Below are 20,646 nucleotides of genomic sequence, written 5' to 3'. Positions count from 1 at the left end.
GCTTATTTTTCCAATTTCAACCTATACAGCTTCTGTTAACCTTACTAATTGAAGCCCTTTCTCGGGGTCATTGGTTTCCTTCCAACTGATGTAATGTCTCCAGGAACTGCAGAACAATAAGAGAAACAATTTGTTGCAAGGTTAAACTTTTCCTTCTTCTTGTTAAGGGTAATGCTTATGTTGATTTGTTCTATATTTTGGATTCCAGTGAATTCCAATGATATTTGGTCAAGAACACTGGATTGTAGGTCATTCTAGCAAGTAATCTGCGAAGATCAGCTGCTGTTTTGGGGGGATTTTTCCCCTCTTCCTTCCCCATGGTTACATACCCATTTAGAAAACTAGAATTGTTGGAGTTATATACATCTCTTGTATACAACAATTATACATCTCTTGTATATAACAATTATACATCTCTTGTGCTGTCTTCTCTGAAGTCCTAGGCATTTGAATTTATCACAAGGCACATGTTGTATACTGTAATGCACTGTAGACAAGATTGTACATGGAAGAGAACTCAATAAGTGCATCCTCTTTGTGTTTTCCAACTTTTATAAAGAGCCAGTGTAGTCCTGATTCCTTACAAACAGTCCATGTCCTGAGAGATCAAGTGGTTAATGCAGGCCACAAATAGCCCGTTTTCTCCTCCTTTCACTCAAGCTTAGACTATAGTGATGTTACTGCTTCTTTCCTAGTTTCTTTTAGCAGGCTTCACAGTTCACTCCTAGTGTCACGCAAGCTCCATTCTTCTGTTCTAAGCTTCAGGCCAAACCCCTTTACCTGAATGTGTTGCTTGTGCACAAAATAAACAACACTGTCAAGTCAGAAATTTGAGGCACTTCTGGCTATGCGTTAATGCTGAGTGTTCAGAAACATGAATAAAAGCAAGTGGGAAGTCAGATGAAATAACCTTATCTGGATTGTAATCCACTTTTTTTTCATCAGGAGGATCACTTTTCATTCCTTTAAGTCTGCTGCATTTTAATGTGCAGTGCAAGATCTGAAAGGTTTGATATGCACCACTGTAATTCCCTCCTTTGAGAGACGATCATTTCTTTGATGTTGTGGAGGGATTCAGGTGTGTCATGAAACTTACCTTTTTTACATTTCTGTGTGGGTGGGTGAGCTTTAGGGATGAGTTCTGCTCAGGGAAAGAGTTGCTACAGTCCCCTATTAGATAGTTTTCCCTGTGGGTATGTTTCAGGCAGGACAAGCAATACCTGTGTGATTTGTAACAGAGCTGCCTGACCCGGTATGTCAGCTCCGTGTTAAGAGTTATGTTTTCTCAGGGGTGAGGAACCATGCTAAATTTTGTCTAAGCTGAAACTGACGCTCATTGCATTTTGCTTGACCTACCAACCAAAAATTTATTCCCTCCCTCTATAGTCTTTCACAGCAGCTTGGGAACTGCTGCCATTGTCACCCAATATATTGTACAGGTTAAAATACCTGAATTAATCCCATCATTCTATATAGACTGTATTTTAGTCATAATTTCCAGTATTTTCCCGAGTTTTTCCTATTCCTTTCATTGTAGCTTCCAACTGTAGCAATGCTTCTGTATAAAGTCTTTGTGATATGAAGAAGAGTCTGAAGGCTTTCACCCTAGGTATGGGAGATGAGTTGCCCCAAAACAATACATTATTCTAAGAAAACAGAGCAATTCATTATTTATTTCTTCTTCTTTTTAACTAGCAGATTTGGATTTGAACTAACTTAGGTAGAAGTAAGGAGGATTTGTAATTTGACTTTTTGGATAGCAGATAAAGCCTTTTTTTTTTTTTTTTTTTTTTTTTTTTACCAGCTCCTAATGTTTGCTGCTGCCTGGAAACTTCTTGCTTAGTTTATTGCATTTTGTGAGTGTCATTTCTAAAGTACAAGCAAAATCTGACAGAGCATCATGGAAATGCTTGAAGTGTGATGTGATCCACAAGCATTAGATGTATGAAATGGTTGCCCTTGGATCAAGTGTCACTGTGCTAATTGGCTTGCCTGCAGTTTTGGCTTGCCTGCAGTTAGTCTCCTTTTCCTACTGCAAGGCATTTAACAGAGCTTCTAAATGTGACTTGCTGTACCACCACTATCCTTTTTGAGGACTTAAATCAAAATAAGACGTATAGTTAACTCATCCCTGGAGATGTCCTTTCATGTCCTTTCATGTGGCTACAGGATAAGGCTTACGTGGATGAAGGTTTACTTAAATCTTGGATCTGATATGCACTCTTTAACTCCTTTTAAGTATGCTGTGTGATGATAATGAAATTCAGCTAAATCACAGAATAGCTTAAGTTGGAAGGGACATCAAAGATCACCCAGTTCCAATCCTCTGCTGTGGGCAGGGCTGCCACCCAGGGCAGGGTGGCCATCCAACCTGGCTTTGAGCACCTCCAGGGATGGGGTACCACAGCTTCTCTGGGCAGCTGTGCCAGTGCCTCACCACCTCTGATTAAAGAATTATCCTCCTTACATTTAATCTAAATCTTCCACTTTATGGAGGGAAGATTCAAGTCAGGGAAAAATATTTGGTGGACAGGAAAAAACACATTGTTCAATCTTATCTCTTTCTTTTACACTTATAAGCTATGGCCACTCTATAGTGATGTGCCTTGTGCAAGTGCATTTGGGCCAGATTGTGCTTTCCCTCCTCATCATACTTCTCAACACATCTCAGTGCCTTTTACAATTCTGTTTCTTGAGAATACAGTTTCAGTTGTTTTATTGTGTTGTTGGCTGGTGTCTAGTATAGTGTGATCAATTATAAGAGCAGAGTCTACATGTTACAGTAAGAGGTAGCTGCTGGGCTACCGAATCAAAGGGTAAAAGGGTGTGAGAGTTCAGTGACAGCTGTTTGTCTCCTTGTGTTTTGGGGGAAATAACAGACTTAGACACTCTTAAGCAGAGGTTCTGGATGGAAAATCCAGACAGACAGGTGCAGCTTTAGAGTTGTAAGAAGAGAGCGTGGGGAATGAGATGTGACTTAGTGGTGTGCTTCCCACTGTTCCTGGCGGAGTGTAGAGTTTTCTTGAACCCTTTCCTGAAGTATTCAACTTCCTGTGATTCTGAGAAGAAAACTGTTTTCTTGGATTTTGCTAACAGAACATAAACATTTTAAAGCAACAACCCAAAAGATGTCAGTAACAAATTGCAAGGCTTGCTTTTCATGCAGGATGTTTTGAGAGAGTTCATTTTGAGATGGACTGTATTAGAGGCTTGTAAGAAGCGTTATTTTAGAATCATCAGATTCTTCAAAGAATGCTTGGGAAATTATTTCTGAGGAAGAAAGTGCTGAGTGTTAAAATATTTTTAACAAAACAGCAAAAGCAAACCAGGTAATAAGTTAGCTACTTGCAAGAAATTATGTGAATGTTGTGGAGGTTTTTCAAGTGAAGGAACAAATTTAAATTAGATGACAAAAGTGCTCAGAAACTAATTTCATTTTTAAATACACAGTGTAACTGAAGACTTGAGAAATGTTAGTTTCCAAGTGAAGGTACCAGAAGTTAAGCTCTGGCTCTTGCTTGGATCGCCACAGTAACTTAGATGCAATTTGTCCTCTGTCACAGAAGAATCTTAACTGTGCAAGGGTGTACTGAGTAACAGGTAGTAGCTGGTGAGTATATGATCAATGGGCAGAGGTCTTATATTGATAACATTCAAATTATTATTTTCTATCTATGTTTTCTTCTAAATTCAGATCTTTTGCTTCTTCAGTCAGGGTATAACATGAACTCTTGCTCTGCTGTGGCATCTTAGAAAAGAAACGTCTTTTGACTGACAAATAATTGAGAAACCACTCAAATATATTCTGCCAGCAAGAAATAAAAGGATAGCACCTCTGTCCTGGATGTAAAATGCATTCATGATAAGAGCATGAAAGCTTGAGTGCTAAGTGAACATGTATTAATAATATGTAAAGATAAACACAGGTCATGATAATCTCAGATGAACTCTGAAAGGCATCAGTAAAACTAGGGACAGAATTCAAAGAGGACAGAAATAAAAAATAGTGCCCATGAGATTTTCCTTAGTCTCTTGTACTAGATAATGCACACTATGTATCTCCAAATAGTATAGATAGCTATTGTTTTTTAATTTAAGATCTGAGGGTAATAATGATATTACTTCTAAGATGCAATTGTCTATATTACGCTTCACTATGGAACTTGTATCCAGTCTAATTGATAAAGGTTTTGTCAGCAAAAACCATCTTCTATACGAACAATCACTCAGAGCACTGCTGGAAAAATTCAATCTGTCACTGGATCAACTGTTCTGATTGCATGAGGAATGCGTTACCTGCATGGATTAGTCAATCACTCTTTAAAGGCCAGCCCCTTGTTATTGTTGCCTTGTCACAATTTTTTTGAATAGATTCTGTGGGTTGCTGCTGTCATCCCAGAAACTATGTCTAGGGGCAGCTGGAAATGAGAAGAAAGCAATTCATTTGATGGACATATCTTGATTTTCATCAGTGAGGCTGGCTATTTTCTATACAACAGAGCACACTCAATCTTTTCAATAACTTAGTAGGAGGGAAGATAAAAGGGACAGGGAGAGTATCATCTTAATTAACGATGCAATAAAGAAAAGCCAGAAAATTGGTTGGACAAAAGCCTGGAGGCAAACTATTTGGGTTGTGACAAAAGAAACCACTCTACTCTAGAGAATCACCTGCACCAAGAAACTTTTCTCTGGAACGTGGTTCTACTACTCATTCCCAAACACTCCTAATACTAAATGCTAAGTTAAGTCATACTACAAAGTTTGTTTTCCAATCACAGAATCACAGAATTGCAGAGGTTGAAAGGGACCTCAAGAGATCACCAAGTGCACCCCCCTGCTAAAGCAGGTACCTACAATAGGCTGCAAAGGTAGGCATCCAGGCAGGTCTTGAATATCTCCATAGAAGGAGATTCCACAACCTCTCTGGGCATCCTGTTCCAGAGATCCGTAACTCTTACCATTAAGAAGTTCTTCCACATGTTAGCATGGAAGTTCCTACATTCAAGTTTTAGGCAATTACTCCTTGTCCTGTTGCTATGCACCAGCAAGAAAAGCCTGGCCTCATTCATTTGCCTCCTGTCTTCGGATATTTATACTATCAGATCTCCTCTCAGTCTTCCTTTCCCCAGGCTTAGAGACCCAGGTTACTTAGCCTTTCCTCATTATGGGAGATTCTCCAGGCACTTAATCATCTTCACACTCCAGCGCTGGATTCCTTCTAGGAGTCCCAGTCTGTCTTGAACGGGGGAAACAGACCTGGACCCAGTAGTCTAAATGTGGCCTCACCAGAGTAAAGTACATTCAATCACTACATGTAACAGATGTTTTTAGTGGTTCATGCTGACCTGCTTTTCTTGTGCTATTCAGCAACTACACATCATTTCTGTGGAAGTTTTTTCAGGATTGCATATTATTCTTAATGAAGTATATTACATATTTTTAAAGTTCTGCCTTGCACAGCAGACTTAATGCTGCTCCCTCTATATATCCTCATCAGTTCAGCACTTATTTACCACGCTGCACTCAATGGCCTGCAAGCATATCTGGTTACACTGACTGCTAAGGCATGCAATCTGCTTTGTCTGCTCCAGCTGCCATTTCTGGTGAAGCTCCACAGAGGATGACAGAAATGAGTACACAAAGACAGATGTTCTCCTCATTAGCAGTTCACTTGCCCTGTGAGGGCAGGGTCTATTTCACAGTTATGTGCCAGCATACAATGCTGGGAGGAAGGTTAGCATATACTGTTATGAAACCTTAGATTTATCACAGTTTTACCTCTTAGCACTGTATAAGGTAGATCTGAAATTTGGAGGAACCTGATTCAAAAGTATGTCATTCTGCAGCCACTCCAGAATCTTACACTGATACTCTCTCAAAGCAGCGCTTCAGAGCGATGGAGAAGTACATGTTATTCTCACTGTGCTCAAGGTGCATAAATAAATGTAAACGAAACTACAGTTTACACAAACTCAGGCAAATTAACAAAACATTTATAAAGAATATCCAACATAGCATCACACAAAAGGTACACTGTTATTTTTTGTTGCTGTTCAGGAACACACTACAAAATTTTTAAATTAGAACAACTAACATAAAGAGCTTTCTTCAACAATTCTGTTTCCTGTTTCAAAAAGCCATTCTGAAAGAACACAGTATGCATAGTTTTTAAATGATCTTCCATGCAGATCAAGCGTTTTTCTCTTACCCATGTGTTTTCTTTCAGGGCTTGAACTTTGTTAAAAAAAGTCACTTAGGCCTAGATGAACAGCTGTGAAAAGAGTTCACTCTAGAACTCTTTATCAGCAGATCCAACCAACAACATACTACATAGCTACAAAATTCTGTTTATTGAAAAAGTAACTTAGTTTTGACCAGTGGCAGTTGTGTGAATTGGGCTCTACAAATCAACCTCAGGCAAACTGAGACAGGTTTGGAATCAGCTCTTAATTCCATCTTGGGCTCAAAGATAAACAAGGAGTAATACTTGATAAAGTTACAAATAAATTGCATGACAGGAAAAAAGTGACTTTGAAAAGGGTCATTTGGTCCATCTCCTCTTCCAGTACAGAGTTGATGCTATAATGGCTTGAAATTTCAGTTACAAGGTGTTTCTGAAGTATTTATTAGCCCCTCACATTCCTTACATAGCTAACATTTGACGTGTACGTTGTTTCTTAATCTAAGCTTACGTTAAACAGGTGCTTTTTTTTTTTAACCTTTTGTAGTTGATGTGAACTGGAAAAGCTTTTATTTTGCCTGAATGTGGAACACACAGATGTTTCAGAACATCCTTTATTTGATGCATCTTGCAGTTAGAGAGAGGCTAGTTTGCATAAAGAGAACCTTAGCAAATCAGCAGTAGTAACAGAGCTATAGTCAAATAAAGTGTGAAATGGACCCAGTGCTAATACATATAAAGAGGGTACTGAAAAACTTCTAGGCTTCCAGCTTCACCGACTCTAGAATGGAACGTGCTTCTTTATACTCTTCAGCTTCTTCCAACTCTTTTTCATTTTCCTAGAATTAAAAACAAAATTTTTAAGTACTTCAGAAATAACTGACAGTAGAACGGATTTAGGAAGGAAACATGGAAACACATGGGGCATTAAAAACACTAGTTTTACACGTCTCATAGCACAAGGAATTTCTTTTGCCCTACTTAAGGCGTGCTATAATGGCTGTCGTGTGAGAAGATCTGACCTGACCTATGTATACCTTCATTTTATTCTCTGAAATAAAAAACAAGGAAAGTGCAACCGGAAGCAGTAACAACAATACTCAGAACAAGAAAAAAAAACTTAAGGAGAGTTTAATAACTGAAAAAAAGCACAACTACACAGTTCATTTTAACAAAAGCTTTGAAGGTGTGCTAAGAAAATAGAACAATGTCTAAAAGACTTCCAAATTCTTAACAGTAATAATAAGTTTCCACATTTCTAATTTTAAGTTTGTGTAGCATGCAGTATAGATCAATAGCATCGCTTCTGCATGCTGCTGAAGCCTAGACAAACTAACAGTCAAGTTACAAGTTGAATCACAGAAGGATCCTAAATCTTGCCACCTCTTGGGCATGCTACTCAAGGACAAGATGTTTTAAGCTTTCCATTCAGAAGGGATTTACATTTTAGCCATCAAATATGTTTGAAGCTTAATTTATAGCCTCACACAAGTGTATTTTAGCCTCACAGAAGCTTTTCCCTGTGTAGTAGAATTCTTGGTGAAAACTCAGCTTTTATGTAAACAGAGTAATATCCAAGCCTAGTATATTTTCAGTCAGTCCATTTGTATATTATTTATTCCCAAAGGTATTCATACATTAAAAACACCCACTACGATAACAAATAGCTTAACCAGTACTCAGCAACAACTCAGCTGTTTTGTTTCTTGTGTTTAGCATAGTAAAAGCAGTAGACGAAATGCTCTGAATATTTCAGTTCACTACAGGACAGACTAGAAAGACTACCTAAAATGAGCAAACTCTTTTTTCCAGTCATGCAACGAGCACAGGAACTTGAGAGTTCATTCTAGCACTTTAGTACTGAAGTGCATGTGGGGTATAAATCCAATTACAGACTGTCTCTAGTATACTAATACAAGGAAGGAATATTCACAGATGGAGGACCAAATCTGCATAAGCAGATATCTGCGCTGGACTGCAGAGGTATGTTACAGGATGCCAGTTTTTGGACCTGCAAAAAGTAATTTTCAATCCAGTTCTGTTCTGATTCAATTGCATTGCAAACAAGCATGTTTATCCATTTCCAACAAACAACACCAGCATTTACTGGGAGGTGGTTTTTCATGCTATACTTACTAGTAGTTGAGTGAGATCTGCATGTGCAATTTCTAATCTCCGCTGACAGTCTGGAATCATCATTCGAGACTCTTGTAAGATCTCAACCTGTGACAATTGGAAGCCAATGAAATCAGAATGTACTTCACAGAGGAATGTTATTTTTAAAGATAACTCTTTAATCTGAAAAATTAGTAGCCAAATCATCATCCAGCATCACCCAGGATCTTCAGAAGAGTTGTACCTATTTTCTGAATAAAAGACATTCACTAAGCATAATTGCTTGAAACTCTGTTAATTTACTGGACAATTAACTAAATACAAAGTATTAAGCAGAAAGCAGTATTTTTCCCATACAAAGAAGTACAACCTTGTAAGCTTTCCATACAACATTTGTTAAAAAAGGCTATTTAAAACAAACTTTATCCTGCTGTCTTGAAGCAGCTTCATCCAAAATGGGATCAGCTGGTTATATAAATATCTCCTGCATCTTTTGGGTAATAAAGAAAAACAGTGTTCAGATAATACCACATAGAGATAATTACTGCATGAAAAAAGTTATTGAGTTATTGATCACATTGTGTGCACACTGCAGGAGGCTCTGACTGAAAGACAAAGGTAAAGAAAAATGAAAAGCAAAGACCAGCAGGCTCATATTTTTGATGCTTATCATGCATAAAAAGTTATTACTTATCCTTGTGCTTCATTTTAGGAGAAAGATTATTCTCACCATGCACTTTGAACAAAATTACTAAACTGGCACCCCACTGAATCTGAACATCCTGCCTCCTCCTAAAGAAAATAACTTCAGATTTATATAAGGGAACATTTATTTCATGGACCGAAATCTAACCATTGACAAGAAAGGATGTACAGAATTGTTCAGTAGAGTTTAATCCATTTAGAAATGAAAACCGGTTAGTTAGATATTTAAATATGAACCCTCTTTCTGTATTCCTGATAACCTGCAATATAAAGTGTTCACATCAAATAGCTCATTACGTTCTATCATCCTTGTGCTCTAATCTCCTTTCTGCTGTACTGAAGGGAGCCAAAGGGAATACTGTCATCACATATTGGAAGAAAAGCTGTGGCTAAGAATGTTCTATGTGTACCAGAAGGCCTTTTGTTGTAAAACATAATCTTCATGTACTTAAGTGTCATATGTTTAAGCTTTTTATTCAATGATTTTTACAAAAACACTGTTTTTCACTGATTTTTATAAAACACTGTTTTTAACTTCCTTTCAGAGAATTTAGGGTAAAATTCATAGAGTCATAATGGTTGTAAAGACCACTAAGATCATCTAGTCCGACCACCATCAGCCCCTCACCACTACACCACTAAACTATGCCACTCAGTGCAATACCTGTCCTTTTCTTAAAGACCTCCAGGAACAGTGAGTGATTCCACCACTTCCCTGGGCAGCCTGTTTCAATACCTCACCACTCTTCCTGAGGAAAAAAAAAATTCCTAATGTCCAATCTGAACCTCCCCTGGCACAACTTACCTCTTGTTCTATTGATAGTTACCTGGGAGAAGAGGCTGACCTCCACCTTGCTACAACCTCCAGATTTGTTAAAGCAAGATAGGTGACAGACATTAGAATTAAGCACCCACAAATCATAATTCTCATTAATATTAGTTTTCTTTTAGGCATTCACAGAGTCATAATGGTTGGAAAAGTCGTCTAGAATCATCTAGTCCAACCATGGACCTGCCATCAATGCTGCCCACTAAACCATGCCCACTAAACCTTGTCTGTACATTCATCTATGCTTTCCTTAAACATCTCCAGGGATGAATACAGTTTTGGAGTGTATTAAAAATAAGATAAATTACTCTGCATATTACACTTTGAGCAGTTAACAAATAAAGGCTTGTAACTTCTGCAGAATTAGGTGTGTCAAACTACATGAGATGATGACTTTTGCTTCGTGTATCACAACTTGGTTCTCTAAAAAATGCCTATGGGAGTTAGAATGTCCACAGATGACATCCTTGGGATGACATTGCTAACTACTTGTGTACTTTAAAGCTGATAGTTAATGAGAAAAGTAGTGATTTATTTTATATATGCCACTCAGTAAGGAATCTGAAGGAAAACATACAGATTTAGGATCTGAGTGCTGTAGTCCTACTTGCTGTAAGAGAAGAACAAAACTACTCCAATCATTCAGTTTAAAAGAGAATGACTGAGATCAAAAAGGCTACCTGAGTTTTATTCACATTTGCCTGCAGTTAGGCAATAATATGAAATGGAAAAAAGATAAACATTGGAATTACATTCATGAGGTGCAAAGGGTTGGAGAATGGAGCAGAGATTCCCCATTCCTTGTGGAACCAAGATTAATTACCAAATTGCCTATGAAAACTTTGATAACTTCTGCACAAACCGCTTTTTTCTTCCCAGTAATACTGATTGTCCTTGATAAATGTTTTACTGTTGCAAACACATATAACAAAGCAGAGTGGAAAAATCAAATAATTAGATATGCGTAGGTTAAAGAAACAGTGTTTGCTCTCCAACAGTTGTGAAAATGAAAGAACAGCTCTCTCTTCTTCCCCAGCACACTCTAAAAGCTTTCTGACTCAACTCTAAGGAGTTTAAATTGTAAGCGGGTCACAGAGGAAGTTTTTACACGAAACTGATCTAATTGCAGATAGCCATAAACATCTTCAAAGTTTCTGTGAATTACAGTACTAAATAGAGGTATCAAAAAATTGTAGTAACTGAAGTGCATTTAAATAAATTATTAAGGTAAAGCAATAAAGCACAAAAATGTACAGATAGAAGCAAATTGAATATGTTGTCAATAAGTGCACATCAGACTGGAAGAGTTACTGAGACTACATTGAGAATTATGTCCCAATTCCTTTAACAGTATTGAAAAAACCAGCTATATCTCTTCAAAGAACCACAGTTCCAATCCATTATTTTTCAGGACTGAGCTTATTTTTGCTAAGGGAGCAGATGTTTGGCATCTTACAAAGGAAAGTGGTCTGCTCAGATGTGACGGAGCTTTCTAACTGCTGGACTGTATGTAACCTATGTACTAAACACGATGTAGATTTTTCATAAATTGGATCAAACGTCAAAGAACTGATGTGCATAATGCACTATCAATAGCATTTAGTCTGTTTTCCATAAATTCCACATTGTAGTGACTCAGAAAGCAGGACTAGAAACAGAAAAGCCAAAGAGATGCGAACACGCCAACCTATCATTTGATTGAGTGGAAGGCACCGTAACAAAAATCAGAAAAATATTTTATACATTCAAAATAAGTACTAAGGCTAAACATGACTCCATAGAAAGAAACTGAGACTTTAAACATAAGCTGAGGCTTTAGACATAAGCAGCTTAGATTTTAAGAGGTCCCATAATAAAAGCTCAGTGGCAATATTTCAACTTACCTAGGCAGATCAGAACTATTTATGAGCATCAATACCAAGAATTCTATAACAGGAAGCAGTTTTGCCCACCCTAACTGACCTATATGGTATAACAGGGACAGGTTTAATAAGCTTCAAGGAGGTTCAAGCAGCTTTTGTTTTTCTTTCAAGCTGACCCACAACAATATAAGAGATTTAGACATATGCAGATCCACAAATAGTTTGAAAACAAGAAAACTCCTGTGGGGCTGTCATTCCTTGATCTTAAAAGAAAGATAGTCTCATTAGCTATTAGGTCACAAGATATGATGGTATAACAGGAGTGGTGTTCTAAACATACAAAGCTAAGAAAATCAGGAATGTGAGTGAGTCATATACAGATATATATGAATTATATGAGCATATGAATATGCATGTGCGTGTGTTCTTGTAAGTACTGCCTTATACAACATTTGGCTGCTGCACAAATGAAAACAAATAATAACATACAATGGTTTAGATTGGAAGGAACTTCTGGAGGCCCCAGTCAAGCAGAGTGACCCAACGAAGATCACAGGACTGAAGAAGATCACAGGACCACCTGGACTTCTAAGTTTTTCCAAGGAGGAGACTCCACAATCTCTCCAGGCAATCTGTGCCAGTGTTCTATCACCTGCACAATGAAGAATTGCTCCCTGATGTTTACACAGAACCTCTTACGTTTCAGTTTGTGCCCCCTGCCATTTGTCCTGGCACTGGACACTGCTGGAAAGAGCCTTGTTCTATCTCCTTTGTATATCTTTCCCCAATGTATTTATAGACACATAAGAGATCCTTCCAGACTTCCTCTTCTCTGTGCTGACTCTGTGAGAGTTTCTGCGCTCAGCTTCTTGTCACAGGAGAGGAGCTCCAGGCCCTCTACCATCTTGAAGTCCCTTTATTGGACTCCCTCCAGCATGCCCATGCCTCTCTTGTAATGGGGGCCCAGAACTAGACACATCACTCTGGGTGAGCCGTGCCAGTGCACAGTAGAGGGGAGAGATCGCTTCCCTTCACCTGCTGGCAGTGTTTTGCCTAATGCAGCTGAAGATACTATTAATCTTCTTTGTGGGAAAGGTATTTTTTCTTAACTGTTTCAGGAAATAGTCTGCTTTCCTCTCAACAAAACAAGAAAAATATTGTTGTTTCCATTAATATGTGAGGAAAAACTGTATTAGCAAGACTGTATGTACTCTGTCACACAGATATTAAATTCTTTGCCAAGTCCATTACGTTTTTAATTCGTCTGGAAATGACACTGCATGAGAAGTAACAGCTATCTTACAGATCCAGATTAATTAAAAAAATGAAAATGTATTATCAGTAAAAATGCTCACAGATAACAAAAACTTCAAAGATGACCTACGTTCCCACTGAGGGGAAACAAAAGTAGGTAATTCAGATATTTTGCATCTTCTCATGCCTTGATGTAAAAGCACTTGGTAGAAAAGATTATTTGTATGCAGGACAAAACAGCAGCCACAGAAACACTGAAACCAACTGTTGTTGGTTCCTAATATAAGTCACTGATAAGTGACAACAACGTAAAGTTTTTATTACAGATGAAGAAGAATAACAATACCCTGTGTAAAGCTGTTATATATTAAAAATGATTACAACTGTGTGGAAACTTAGGTTTCACTACAAAACCAGCCAACCAACCAACAAAGCACATGCAGAAGTACAACTGCATTACTTCCTACAGTCAGAAGTCTGTAGTCTGACCTATTACGGAAACTAAATTCAGGATATGAATTTAGAAGAATACTTTGGAAGTCATTTAATGTTTTCCCCAAATTTTCATATAAAACACTTGAGTTCAGTTTATAATGTCTGTTTTCAGTTTAGCACCTTATTAAGACACATAAAACGTCATCCTTTTCTCTCATAACCTTTTTTCCCCATAAAATACTGTTGTTTTATTACATTTTTTTTCTGCCAATTTGACTCATGTAGTTCTATTTTTAAATTTTTCATCCACATCTAGACAAAAAAAAAAAAAAGAGTAATAAGAAGAGTGATTTTTTGTTTATTTCTTTTTTTATTTGTTTTTAATCAACTGTAATTAACAGGAAGGAAAGGACTTCCCTGCTCCATAATGCTAGAGATTCTTGCCTGAGATAGGGGATGTAGCTCTTGCTACTGTTCTACAAAAGAACTGACATTTTGTTACAATGCAGACACATGCTGAAGTCTGCCCATGCCTTATGAACAGCATTGCTCATTTCCAAGTAAAATTTTCCTTAGTCACTTCCATACTGTTAACTCTAATTTTACTGCACAGTTCTAACAAGAAAGCTAAATGAGAATAGTTGTACATTAAAAGGTAAGCAAAGGATCAAGAATTTTAAGCATTCCTGCACCAATAATGGGTTTATCTGTCTAAGCATATGTGTTTCAGTTGATAAATCAGCTAAAATAGTAGTTCAAGTTATACCTGTAGTCTCAAATGGTTGAATTCATTCCTATCTTCTCCCTTTAAGTTTCAAGAAAATCTTTAGGAATAGTCACCATGAATTCACCAAAGGCTTAACCAACTCGCTCAGCTTCTTTGATAAAATCACCAGCCTGGTGGACTGGGAGTTGGGTTTTTTACTTGGACTTCAGCAGGGCCTTTGACACTGTCCGCCACAAGATCCTGACAGAAGCTGTTGAAATATGGGCTGAATATGCAGCCAGAGAGCCAGATCAAAAACTGGCTGAACAGCTGGACTTGAGAGGGTAGCGACCAGTGGTGTAAAGTCTAGTTGGAGGCCTCTAGTAATGAGCAGGAGTACCTTACGGGTGAATATTGGGTCCAGTCCTAAGATCTTCATTAGTGATCCGGACAGTGGGACAGTGCGCACCCTTGGTAAGTTGTAGACAATACTAGAAGACAGACAGATACCCGAGAAAGTTGTGTTACTATTCAGAGGGACCTTAACAGGCTGAAGAAACGGGCTGGCAGAAACAAAGTTCCATAAAGAGAAGTGCAGGGTCATGCAGGTAAGGAGGAACAACCAAGGCTTGTTGGGGGTCACCCAGACAGAATGACGCTGTGCAGAAAAAGGCCTGAGGGTCCAAAGAGCTAGCAATGCATCTTTGCCACTAAGAGGGTTAACGGTATCCTGGGCTGCATTAGCCTAACTGCTGCCAGCAGGTTGAGGGACATGATCCTTTGTGCTCTACTCAGCCACACCTGAAGTGCTGCATCCACTTCCGTGCTCCTCATCACAAGAGAGATGTGAAATTATCAGAGAGCCCAACAAAGGGCTACAAAAATGATGAAGGAATTGGAATGTGTATCCCACAAGGAACAGCTGAGTGGGAGTGCTGGGACTGTTCAGCATAGAGAAGATTCTGAGGGGATCATACCAATGTCTGTAAAAATCTGAAGAGAGGATACAAAGATGGCAGATCCAAGCTCTTTTCTGTGGTGCCCAGTGCCAGTGTAAGAGGCAATGGGCACAAATTGAAACATAAGAGGTAAACATCAGGAAGCACTTCTTTACTGTGCAGGTGATGGAGCAGTGAGTTTAGACCATATGATCTCCAGAAGGCCATTCCACCCTTTTCATTCTGTGATGCTGTGATCCCTCAAATACTACTCTTCCTTACTGAAACAAATACTATAACCATATTTTAAAATAAACTCAGATTAAGAATTATTACCTAAAACCATTTCCTAAACATGTAACTAAAGATTTTTTTTTTTTTTTTTCTGAAGAACTTCTAAAAATTCAAAATCCATCCAAAATATATATTTTTTTGAGGAAACTCTCCTGGTATTATACAATTTTGATTAGTAAATGAGATTTGACTCTATTACAAGTGTATTCATTCTTTCTAGGCTTCCAGGTTCTTCATAACATCAGTCTGCAGTAGTGCACTAAAAGAACAGATACCATTGGAGGAATTGCATTAAAGTGAATCAGGCAATTGTGAATGAATTGAGACTGTTTATTTTGAAGTTTTCTGTCACCACTCTCTGAGAATGCCTTCAAGTAGCATGTAACATTTCATTTCACAACAAAGATTCACAGACTTTACTGGTCTTGACTTTGAAGATTTCTTGCTTGTCACTGAGGAAATATCATGGTAGAGTCAAATAATCTGATGAGTGTTGGACACTAACAACAAAAATAGCATTCATTATTTCTTGTTAGCACCAGCAGATCTTCAGGAAGACTACTGTCTTCCTTGGGATTCTCAGTCAGTGGTGAGACAGAGACAGCTTAGATTTATAAACACAACATCTTCCAGAAATTCCATGCTTGTGTTTCTCTTCTGTATCTTAGTGAAAACAAGACAAGACATACGCACATGAAGAGAAATCTGATTTTATCTCACTTTGTTCTAAAAGGACTTTCTCTTACCTTTTTTTTGTTGTTGTTGTTGTAGGTTTTTATATTTAATATTATATTCTTCTAAGACAACTGGGAAAACAGGAGGTTTTGTAACATGAGGCCAGACTCGTGTCTGGTGAAACTTGCTTACAGGTAAAAATAATTTTAATGTAGTTTCAGTTAAGAATTAAGAAAAACTATCTAGGAAATGCTTGGGAAAAGACATGGTTAAAATATAAATTTATATAAAACCATTAAAGCCAGAAGTCATATAAAAATAATAAAATATTTAGTTGAAAGAATGTAAAGGTCAATATAAACGAAGACATGCCAGAGTGCTGTAAAGAATGTAAGTGAATCCCCCAAACTTGAGCTTTCTCCTCGCTGACAGGGAAACTCAGCAATCCTCTGTCTTCTAAAGGGGCAGGTACCAACTCTCTGAAATCACTGTCCTTTGCAAGAAACCTTCTAAAAAAAAAATCAGTTCATACTGTAATAATGACTCTAAATTATATTCTTGAGCACATCAAACTAAAGTATGGACCCTGCTTGTTAGTGTCTTAATAACAAACAGTAGTAGCTGCTAGGAGCAGATGCACACCGATTGCTCTCTTTGAGAGATCTGTGTTTTTTAAACAGTGATATTAGTGTACACCAGAATTGAAAGGTTTCTTCTTTGTGTTAACAAGCATTCTCACATTACAGTAACATTTGCACTTACCACTAAGCATTTATGTTAGCTAAGAACATCCGGAACATTTATTTTCAGATTGCCAGTAGATCTGAGAAAGAGTCTGAGACAGCCTGATAAACACTGTTAGTGATGGCCTTTCTGATACCAAGTGCTAAAGAACCGATACCCGCTCTCCTTATAATTAAACAGTTTTGAAGGGGAGGAAGTTTTTTCTATAAATGTATACTATGACTTCTGTAATTGGCAGGTTTTAGTTTGGAGCAGCCTGGGAAGAAAAAAAAGTACAGGAGTTTCTTTTGTTTAAGATTCATTAAATCAAAGCAAAGAAGAATTTTACAAGTTTTAGTATGGCTTACCTGCTTTTTTATTCCATAGTCATCACATGCTTCAGCTTTCATTTTTTCAATCTTCTCTTCTTGTTGTTTTGCTTCTTTTTCATACATAACTTTTTCTTTTGCCAATCTGCAATTACATCAAGTGACTGTGTCAGTCTGATTCTATCACAGCAAAAAGTTATACTATTGATGGCAATATCCCTGTTCCCCCCAAAAGCTGCAGCCATGTAACGTAATACATGACCTTATATGACAAAAAAGGTTCTTAATCACTTCGAAGAGGAGCATCTAGGAAATGCTGAATTAAACTATAATATATAATAACTCTTATAAAAATTATTTAAATAAAAATATTTTTAAATATTCTTTGTGGGCTTATCTATATATGTAGATTACTCCAAAAGTAAGCTTCCTATTTGTTTCCACAGAAACACAAACAGCTTTCAAGAGCACAATAACACTATTTGATAGAGCAAAATCAGCTACAAAACACTATTTTGAATAGTCACTACCATTTGCTATGCATTTTCATCAGTGATGAGTAAGGGCCTCCACAACTCACTCACAGAAATGTGCACCATTGGGCTCATACTTGGGAGCAGGATGCTTTTTGCGTGAGCTCATATTCAAGAGTAATGTATGTTTTCTGCCCTTCCTACATTACCAACAGAGATGAATGCATACAGCTAAAAATATGTATAGCAAATTTCCATTTTGCTTTGTCAGTAAAGTTTGATGTTATTAAGCAAAAGCAAACCATGAATACCACTTACGCTGGCCAATGTAAAAACACGTGCAAGTCTTAAATGTGGATAAGTCACCAATTAAACTGGTGTCTTCAAAAATTAACTTTGAGAACAACAGTTGAAGACTATTAGACTAACTTGAAATTCAGTTTTGGATTCAAAGTGAGCAATTTCCACAGGCTCAAGCAAATGATGAACAACAACAACAAAAAATACTGAAGGTCGAAAGGGAAGATTAAGGTCTAAACTGATGCCCTGCAGTAATAGTAACATAGTAATTCCATTATCAAGCTTAATTATTTGTTGTTATTGCAATTTTGCTCTTACATCTCCCACTTTGTTACATATGTTCATTAGGTATATATTGGATTACATAATTCTAGAACTCACACCAAAACATCCTTCAGGATTGGGAGAACAACAAAGTAATGACCAGCTAATTCAGAACCAAAATGAACACTGGAATGCTACTACAAACCTGAAAGCACAGCAATGAAAATCTTCTGCCTAACAAGAGCAATCATCAGATCAGCTCATAGTAGATAAGACTGTTTAAGAAGAACTTAATAGCCAAAAGAACATAATCAGATCCAGGAAGCAAAGAATGTATTATACAAATGAAACGAGAATAAATAAAGGTCTTGTAGAGAGCTTCATGGTCACGTTAGCACATCAGAGCAAATTAATTCCTAATTTGTCACAGTTAAGTGCTCCACTAGAGTGCCACTGAGAACAGTCAGTTCAGAATGGTACTGGCAGGATAAGAACCCTTTGTGAACCGAAATCACCACAGTCCTGATAGTATAATATAGCAATAACCCTCCCTGATTTTTTCATAATCAAAAATTGTTCTGCCAAAATAGTTTTATGCTATTGTTCCAAAACTTGATTTAAGTTAGGCTGTGGCAACAGGTCTCTGACCTAGATTAAACACCCATGGAATCACTCCAGAGAGGGTCTTCAAGCCTTATAAAGAACCTTTAGCAGTGTGTAGTGGGTGTAATGTAGGCAGTGTCTATGCCAGCTTCTAGAAGTCAGCCAAGTATTAGCTTTGAAAAGTAGTACTGGGGAAAGATAGCACCCTAATTACCAATAATAAAGACACTAAATCAGTGACTGTAATTCTAGCTACTGGAACTAGTTCCAATATTAGCATCAGTAAATATTGATTTAATAGAGGATGAGTTAATTGTTTGATCAAGGTTGCTTGATTTAATTCAAGGCAGTATTGTTTGCTTTGCTATTTTTAGATTCCAGAAAAAAAGTTAGTCTTGATCAACATCTGAGATTTTTTTGAATGACATCAGCAAATTCCCTTGAGTAGGAGAGGGGTAAGGAGATGATTAAATGCAGGCTTTATGTTGATCCTATTAGTAAGATGTATGTATTTATTACTGAAACTAAAGACAATTAGCATCACTAAGCATAGTGATTTGAATATTTTTTTAAACCTAAAATAAAAGGCAAAATTTTAGTTAAGTTTTCACTTCATGTTTTTCACACACAGTCTCCCTCTCTATATATTAACTTCTCAGTTTGACAGCTACCCAAGGTTGCTGACTTTTACCAAAAGGGAAAGGACTAAATATTCTGTTTCAGTATAGAACTAATTTTAACTTAATTGTTTTGCCCACTCTTCTCAGGTCTGGATACTTATAAATTAGATCTGTATTTATGTATCTACGTCCTATTTCTGCAGTAACTGTACATTTCAGAAGCAGAACTTGAAACACTCTGCTTCCAAAACATTAGGTCTGAAATGTTATACTGTTTTCTGCATCAGATTTTCTATATTCTCCACTGCAATTTGTTGAGTAATCAGAATTGTCCAATTTAACTTTCCATTCACCATGCATGCAATTGAAGGACTAATGTTAATACTATTTTAAAAGTTCTTATTCTAAAACGCTTTCCCGCAGTGGATCCTTAGCCTAAATGCCGTGAAAAAATTTCTACTGAATACGTAACTACAGAAGATGATAAATAAAATCAATAGCTTTCTTTCAAAAGGTAAATGAAATTTTACAGTGGAGTTAATACTATCCTTTAGAAACTTGTTCATTGAAAATTTCAGCAAAATTCGGCACAGAAATACCAACATGATACTTTCTGTTGTTGCTTTCTCGTTGTTTTGTTTTCCCTCTGAAGTATTCAAGTGGATTCTAATCCAGAATTTTTATATCTGGAATGATTATACAGGAAAACGGAGTAAGAGCATCTCAGTAGGCGTTGGAAAAACCCAGAGTTACTGGATTTCAAGAACACAGGTAACTTACAGAAGATCAAAAGCCCTGCAACCATGAAACTCACTACAGATGTAACTTCAGCAGATGTTATGCAATGTTCTAAGAAATATAAGTTTCAGCATGCTACCAAAAAAAGTCTTTTAACTGCCTAACTCCAAAAATAATAGAGGGAAACAATGGAGATTACTTCTTATCATACTTATACTTATCATACATAATAAGCTTTTATTCATGGAATGCAATTCCTTGAACTACCGTTATGTTTTCAAACAATTCTGTCAACTAGTACCCATTCCAAAACCCACAGTAAGCCTCATTTCAGATACACAATACCTCACATACTATAATAGCTTTGTAAATATACAAAACATTTATCACCAAAAGGATCTATACATTGTAAGGCACATTGTTCAACATTGTCAGCTCTAACCAGTTTGCTCCAATCTGATTGCAAAAGTTAGGAATCTAAATCTAGATTCTAGGATGTGTTCTTTTCCTTTTCTTCTTTAAAGTAAAAAAATAAACAAACAAACAAATAAAAATCCTATTTTTCAGTAATACTGTATAAACAGAACTTGGATAGGCAC

At 37.1% G+C, this 20,646-nt stretch overlaps 1 protein-coding gene across 1 annotated transcript in view; it reads right to left on the bottom strand.

The window, feature by feature from the left end:
- Positions 1-6,782: 6,782 nt before the first annotated feature.
- TBCA (tubulin folding cofactor A) overlaps positions 6,783-20,646 on the bottom strand; it is a 31,117-nt gene continuing 17,253 nt past the window's right edge. Inside the window, exons 2-4 of the mRNA XM_085213357.1 lie at positions 17,089-17,194; positions 8,321-8,407; positions 6,783-7,023 (exon numbers count right to left, since the gene is read on the bottom strand). Of these exons, the coding sequence (XP_085069483.1) occupies positions 6,943-7,023; positions 8,321-8,407; positions 17,089-17,194 (274 nt within the window). The 3' untranslated portion in view covers positions 6,783-6,942. The remainder of the gene's footprint in view (positions 7,024-8,320; positions 8,408-17,088; positions 17,195-20,646) is intronic.

The sequence above is a fragment of the Meleagris gallopavo genome, chromosome Z (genome assembly GCF_905368555.1).
Source record: "Meleagris gallopavo chromosome Z, MGAL_WU_HG_1.1, whole genome shotgun sequence".
In the NCBI taxonomy this organism is placed as follows: Eukaryota; Metazoa; Chordata; class Aves; order Galliformes; family Phasianidae; genus Meleagris; species Meleagris gallopavo.
This window is presented reverse-complemented; position numbering and strand designations above follow the sequence as displayed.